This window comes from Chanodichthys erythropterus, chromosome 20 (genome assembly GCF_024489055.1).
Source record: "Chanodichthys erythropterus isolate Z2021 chromosome 20, ASM2448905v1, whole genome shotgun sequence".
Classification (NCBI taxonomy): Eukaryota; Metazoa; Chordata; class Actinopteri; order Cypriniformes; family Xenocyprididae; genus Chanodichthys; species Chanodichthys erythropterus.
In genome coordinates this window covers 11,162,786-11,169,765 of record NC_090240.1, presented here as the reverse complement: position 1 = coordinate 11,169,765, position 6,980 = coordinate 11,162,786, and the positions used below count along the sequence as shown (strand labels likewise).

The following is a 6,980-nucleotide window of genomic DNA, read 5'->3' as shown; positions in this document are numbered from 1 at the left end:
CTATTCTGTGTGAAACCTCAGAAAGCAGTTGCTGGTGGATGTAAAACAGAGGTGAACATCACATTTCCGGCACTTGGCTTTTGGTGTACCTGTGCACCCTGGTACCTTGCATCTCCCCTTCTTTTCAGCCATAATCATCCAGTGGGCTGTGGCATCCAGGTGCACATCAGGGACTGGAATTGGAGCAGCGGGTCCTTTTCTCCTCTTTTCCTCATACTCACCAGCAATTGTGGAACAGGGGCGACCTTTCTTGCGCTCCAGGCTCTTTCCACTTTTGCATAGGGCTTCAGCAATGTAGGATTTGAAGGTATACAGCTTCATATGTTCATTGTTTCTCATGCCAGTACCTTCACAATCTCTTCGGTAGAGCAGCCATGTGGTCACGATGATCATATCCAGAAGGTGGAACACCAGCCGGTGGTACCACTTCTTTGATCTTATTTTGATCCGATACAGTGCAAGCAGTGAGTCAAGAAGATCCACCCCACCCATATTCTTGTTGTATTCTTTCACCACAGCAGGGCAGGGGACTTTGGTGATCATCTTTTGCTTGTGATCCCACCTGTCAACCTCGGTGACTGGGTGGGCTCCAGTGTAATCACTGAGAAGGGTCACTGAGCGATTATCGTACCACTTTACAGCATACAAGGTGGTTTCTCTCACCATGGCCATCTTCTGTTCAAAAGATCCACGTCCTGCTCTTTTCAGCTCAGCATCACACATCAAGTTGACACCTGGTAGTCTGTTGCCACGAATAGTACCAGTGCAGTGAATTCCCTGCTGAGCCAGTGTAAGCACAAGAGGGACACTCGTAAACCAGTTGTCGAAAAAAACCTTGTAGTTCTTATGCTTGGGTATAGGCTGGGCCAGGCGGAGGACAACGTTGCCACTTGCTCCGACGATCTTGTGGAGTGGATCATTATTATCCTCCTGTCTCTCTTCATTGTTATTGAAGTGCAGGTGTTTTTTGATGGCCTCCCATCTATTCAGTGTCATGGTGTCAGCTACTTGGGATACTCTGCAGGCTTTGTTCCAAAACATGCTGGTGCCTGGTAAACCAAACAATGACATGTACACCACAATCCCCAGGAACTGCTCCAATTCTTTTATGGTGAGGTTAAGCGGCTTGTTTGCATCACATTGTATAGCATACAGATTTGACTGCTCTACAATAACTTCCAGAATGTCTTCAGAGAAAAACTGCTTGAAGTACTGGAGGGGGGACATGATATTATCAGATCTTGGAAGCAGGTCCTGCCATTCTGGGCAAGCATTGAAGTGTGCATTGTGAGGTGTTCTCCATCGGGGTAGGCGTGGAACATCAACCTCTTCTATATGATCTTCATCTTCATCCTCAGACTCTGTGTCATTGTCAAGAGACAGGCATTCTCCTAAAAAAGACAGCAGGAAGCATGTTTGTCATATACCCTTCATCATACAATGACATGCATGCAAACAAACACACACACGTACGCACACACACACGATACTTTGCTGACTGACCCCTGACCTCCAAACTGTCTCTCAAACCTGATTCAGGGATCCAGTCTTCATGACTCTCCTCAACCTCACTGTCCTCATTTTCACTCTCCTCAAGCTCACTGTCCTCACTGTCAGAAGGAATGACCCCAACTGCTCGACCATGTTCCTTTCGCCCGTAAAATTGTCTTGTGTCCATTTCCTGTAAGTATCAGTAGATAGTAAAAACATTGATCATGAAAAATGCATATCTTAATGCTGACTGTTCAATGTAATTTGTACATAGTATGTGTACTGTTAAAAGAGAAGAGAGATAAAGTTTGCCAGAAAACACTACTCATTTAGCAAGATTATGAGATGATAGGCACCATCATCTCTGTGGCAATATAATAATAATAATAACATAAATTGCACATATATGATGCATTCACAGAGCTTCCCAGGAAGACTTGAATGCACCATGTGGTCCTAATTTTGCATCCGATTACTTCTCCCCAATTTAGCATATTGCCCGAAAAAAAAAGTGGTCTAACTGCACAGTGTTGCCCTGAGGCAACAAACAAAAAAACAGTTTTAGTATATAAATAAAATCAAAATGTGTCTTTAAACAATTAAACATACTTCTTTACATACTGATGCACATACATATATTTTTTATATAAAGTTATTTAATTTTAAACATGTTAAAAAGTGAAATTGAACTTACCAATTGGTGGCACTGTGTCCCATGCGACTTTGCTTCCGGAAAGGACTGCCCCACCCCCAAATAAAAGGCTACAACCACTTTAGTCCCTTATTTGATTGGACAGACATGTTAGGTGATATTATACATTTTTTTTAATAAAAAAAAAATTAAAGGGGCAGTATCAGTGTGAGGTCCAAAAAGGTAGTTTGTTGCCTGAGGGCAACACCATGCCATAGAGGGTTAAAAGATCGCGTTCTCGATTTCATCACCCACATGATCGCCCCTGTATATTAAACCTTTGACAAAAGTAAAATCGCGACATTCAAACCTGCGTTTGCACTGCCGTTGATCTGAAGAGAGTTGTAATGTGTATATAAACAGCTTCACAAACAGTCTTTTCAAAAGCACAGTAGGCTATTTCTGTGTGACAAATAGGCCTATTCCAATTATAACAGAAGTATACAAAAGTTTATTATTCAGATAGAAACGCTGATGTTTATTGTATAATAAATTACCTTCTGTTCTGAAAGTGACGACTGTATCGATTGCATTGTTACATTCAAATTACACCTTTTTATGTAACAGACTTTAAAAAAATTAGAACCACTCTTCAAGAAAAATATTAGTGTGTTAACTTTTAAGACTAGTCTAAGTGGTTTATGCAACCGGCCCCTGGTTTGTAAAAATATTATTTGCAGTCTTATAATGTTTTCCATTATAATCAAACAAATTTCTCTTTTTTCAAAATTCCAATGTTTTAAATGGGGTTCAGTTGCATATTTCTGAGTAGCATAATACTTAATCAATCAGTCTTTTTATTTTAAGTTCACTATAATTGATAACCTCTATGCAAATGCATTTTTATAATGTGTTGTTGTTGTTGTTCTCTTTTCTTCATAGTGGCACAGACTGAAGAAGTTCCTGGGTGACAGAGGATGCTGTTCTGGGCACTTATGTTTGTCTTTAAACAGTTTGACATATCAATAAAATTGGGAAATTACTACAAAATATGTGCATTCATTTTGCCTTTTGGTAAAGCTAAGAATATCAAGGTGGTAGGGCCATTTCCTGGAAACAGAAATGATTAAATGTATAGTCTGTCTTTAATACACTATTGTAACACAGTTCAGTTCGTAGTTGGGGAAGGAAGAGGACAGGGTCGGCGAACAACTGCTGACTGAGACTTTATTAATTCTCAAAGGCTTCAACAGAAAGACTGTGCAGCACACAACAACAAAAATAAACAATCCACAAAGGGCTTCACTCCAGGTTCGGTATGCACCATCCACAAGGGCTTCTCTCCAAGTTTGGCATAAACAATCCGCAAGGGCTTCACTCCAGAACCTCGACACGACTCAGTCAGCAGTTCCCCTCTCTCTCACACGCTCCTGCTTCTCACGGCGTTTTATCCTGTCTCCGCGCCAATCATTGGAATGAGAAACAGGTGTTCCTGATTTGTATTCAACCCACTCACTTACCAAGCGTCTCCCACTATTCTCTCCAGTTGCAGACCTCGCTGAACCATGCCCCCCTCGCCACATACCCCCACCCCCCGACTCAGGCCGGGGAGTTGTCCGGCCTGCAGCCCCCCTTTGGATAAAGGCGACAAGGGGATCTGCCAGTACCCTTTCGTTAAGTCCAGTGTCGAATAAAATCGAGCCGCACCTAGCCGGTCAAGCAATTCGTCCACCCGCGCCATTGGATACGCGTCGAATTTCGACACGCATTCACCCTGCGATAGTCCACACAGAAATGAAACGAGCCGTCGGTCTTGGGAACCAAAACTATCGGGCTCGCCCAGTTACTGCTGGACTCTTCTATTACTCCCATTTTCAGCATTGCCTCTAATTCGTCCTGAACAACCTTTTTTTGTGTTCAGGTAACCTATACGGCCGGCTGTGAATAACCACGCCCGGCTCCGTCTCGACATGGTGCTGAATGAGGTTGGTACGTCCGGGCAGGGGAGAGAACACGCCTGCAAATTCTGTTCGCAATTTGGATAAATCAGTGAGCTGGGAGGGAGAGAGGTGATCACCTCTGGCCCGAGATCATCCTCCCCGCTAATCACCGTCGCCAGCATCACTGATTCTGCCTCATTCCATTTTTTCAGGAGGTTGAGGTGATAGATTTGACGTGCCCCCCTCCTGTCGGACCGTACCACCTCATAATCGAGCTCGCCCACATGCCGTGTGACCTCAAAGGGTCCTTGCCACTTTGCAAGTAATTTCAAACTGGAAGTAGGGAGCAATACAAGCACTTTTTCTCCCGGTGCGAATTTACGTAAATTAGACCGTCTGTTATACAGCTGGCTCTGTCTGTGCTGGGCCTGTAACAAATTCTCCATTGATAGCCGCCCCAAAGTGTGGGGCAAAGTTTTGATCTCAAGTCCAGCACATACTGAATTTCATTTTTGGCCTGAGATGGTCCGTCCTCCCAAGCCTCCCTGAGGACATCCAGCACCCCACGGGGCTGGCGCCCAAAGAGAAGCTCGAAGGGGGAAAACCCTGTGGAGGCTTGCGGGACCTCTCGCACTGTGAATAACAGAGGTTCTAACCACTTATCCCAATTTTTGGCGTCCTCTTGAACGAACTTACGAATCATGGATTTAAGGGTGTGATTAAAACGTTCGACCAGCCCGTCCGTTTGTTGGTGAAAGACGCTGGTACGAACCGATTTAATGCCCAATAATTCATACAGTTCGCGTAACGTGCGTGACATAAACACCGTGCCTTGATCAGTGAGGATTTCTTTTGGAATCCCCATCCGGGAGATTAAGCGAAACAGTGCATCCGAGAGAGCCACTGCTTCGAGATATCGCGTTGCATAATCAACAATGACTAATGCAAAGCGATGTCCCCTTGCTGATCGTTCTAATGGCCCGATGAGGTCCATACCAATTCTCTCGAAGGGGACCTGCATTAATGGAAGCGGGCGCAATGGCGCTTTTGGGGTGGCCAGTTGGTGAACCCACCGGCATTCACGACAAGACGCGCACATTCTCGTGAATGCCCGGCCAGAAAAACCGGGTCATGAGACGATTTAGTGTCGCTGCCTGTCCCAAATGCCCCGCCATCGGATTAGAATGAGCCGCGTGGAAAAGCATTTCCCTGCGGCTCTTTGGCACTAACAACTGGGTTGTATCTTCTTTTGTTTGAGTGTCTTGGGTCACTCGATACAACCTATCTTTTATAATCGCGAAATATGGGTAAACAAGCGGACGTCCAGGCTGGAGAGGCTGACCATCAATCATACAGACCTTATCAAATGCATGTTTTAACGTCTCATCGCGAGACTGCTCCAGGGGAAAATCATTGCGTTCCGGAAGAATTAGTCTTCTGGCTTCACTCAGATCCCCTGCAGCAGAACTCTCCGGTCTCTGATCAGTCTCTCCCACCTGCACTCGCGCTTGCTTACCCCGCGTTCTTTTCCCCCAAGAGGCATCAGAGCATAAACATCCCAATAATTGCTTGAACGCAGGCCAATCCGTTCCCAAAATTATCGGATGCCGGAGGTGCGGGTTAACTGCCACCTCAACACTATGCTTTTGTCCCCTAAATTTAATCATGAAGGACATTACAGGATATCTCACCACATCCCCGTGCACGCACCGAACCCCAACCATGCGGCCTGTATCCAATGCCCCAGATGAAATCAGGCTTTGATGGACAGAGATTTGGTTGCAGCCCGAGTCCACCAAAGCCTGATAGGTACCCCCCTTGATACTCACAGGTATTTGGTACCCGCCAGCCTGACCAGGGGCGGCCTGTGGATCGTCGGGGACCCGGATCACTGTCCCGACCTCCATAACCTGACACTTATCCACAAAGTGATCCGGATCCCCACACCGCCAACAGGCCAGCCCAGACCTGCCCGCCGCTCCAGTGGCAGAGAGTGGGTTGAATGGATGGCGCAGAGAAAGGGGAGAAGCAGGAGTGGGGTCCGTCTCGGCAACAGGGAGTCCCGCCCCCCTGGGCGAGGGACAGGTCTAGAGAGAGAGGGGGACAAAAGAGAAGGAGAGAGAGAGGTAGCTGGAAGGGGCTAGCCGACCCCTTGGCACGCCACCATGTGGTCCTCCGCCAATTGGATGGCTGAGTCCAGCGACATGGGGCGGTGGCACTGGACCCACTCTGCAGTTTTCTTTGGGAGCCGAGTGACGAACTGCTCCAGCACCACGCGATCGATGACCAGGTCCACGTCGCTTCCCTCAGCCAGCAACCATTTGCGGCACGAGTCCCGGAGCTGCTGGGCCATCATGAAGGGCCGGCCAGACTCACCCAGGTCGAGGGAGCGGAAGCGCTGTCGATGCTGCTCTGGGGTCCGACCAACCCGCTGGACGATGGCCCGCCGTAGGTCGTCATAGACCAGGAGGTTCTGGACTGGGATCTGCTGTGCCGCCACCTGTGCTTCTCCTGAGAGGAGCGGGACCAGCCTCATAGACCACTGGTCCCGCGGCCATTTACACGCCTCAGCGGATCTCTCAAAGAGCTCGAGGAAAACTTCTGGATCGTCCATTGGGCCCATCTTATTTAAGAGGAGGTGTTGCAAGTTCATCCAGTCATCGTTAACAGAACAAGAATAGACCTTCAAAATCAACATTAATGCCCATTTGGAATGGGCTTCTCCATTTATTTAATTAGATCAAGAACAAGAATACAGTGTTGACAGTAAACAAAGACACCAATAAATATTGTGACACTACATTGTACTGTTGTACAAGGCCATGTGCCATTCAGTAAGACAAAACGTTCATGCATGTATGTAGGTCAAATTCATGCGTGCAAAGAATCATAATATAAAATAAGCCATTTGTAAAACT

The 6,980-nt window shown here is 46.6% G+C and overlaps 1 protein-coding gene across 1 annotated transcript; it reads right to left on the bottom strand.

The window, feature by feature from the left end:
- On the bottom strand, positions 1-6,676 carry LOC137008761 (piggyBac transposable element-derived protein 2-like). The gene is made up of 5 exons (XM_067370477.1): positions 6,212-6,676; positions 5,754-6,149; positions 4,200-4,376; positions 1,504-1,681; positions 1-1,391 (listed from the first exon to the last, which is right to left on the bottom strand). Exons 1-5 carry the CDS (start codon positions 6,674-6,676, stop codon positions 1-3), a joined length of 2,607 nt encoding a protein of 868 aa, XP_067226578.1.
- Positions 6,677-6,980: the final 304 nt, after the last annotated feature.

Bases quoted from the DNA above. Each gene is read 5' to 3' on its own strand.
- LOC137008761 (XM_067370477.1), bottom strand. From the start codon at position 6,676: ATGGACGATCCAGAAGTTTTCCTCGAGCTCTTTGAGAGATCCGCTGAG. The intron at 6,150-6,211 runs GTCGGCTAGCCC...CTCTCTCTCTAG, and splicing joins ACATGGTGGCGTGCCAAGGG to ACCTGTCCCTCGCCCAGGGG. The intron at 1,392-1,503 runs GTCAGTCAGCAA...TGTCTTTTTTAG, and splicing joins AGACAGTTTGGAGGTCAGGG to GAGAATGCCTGTCTCTTGAC.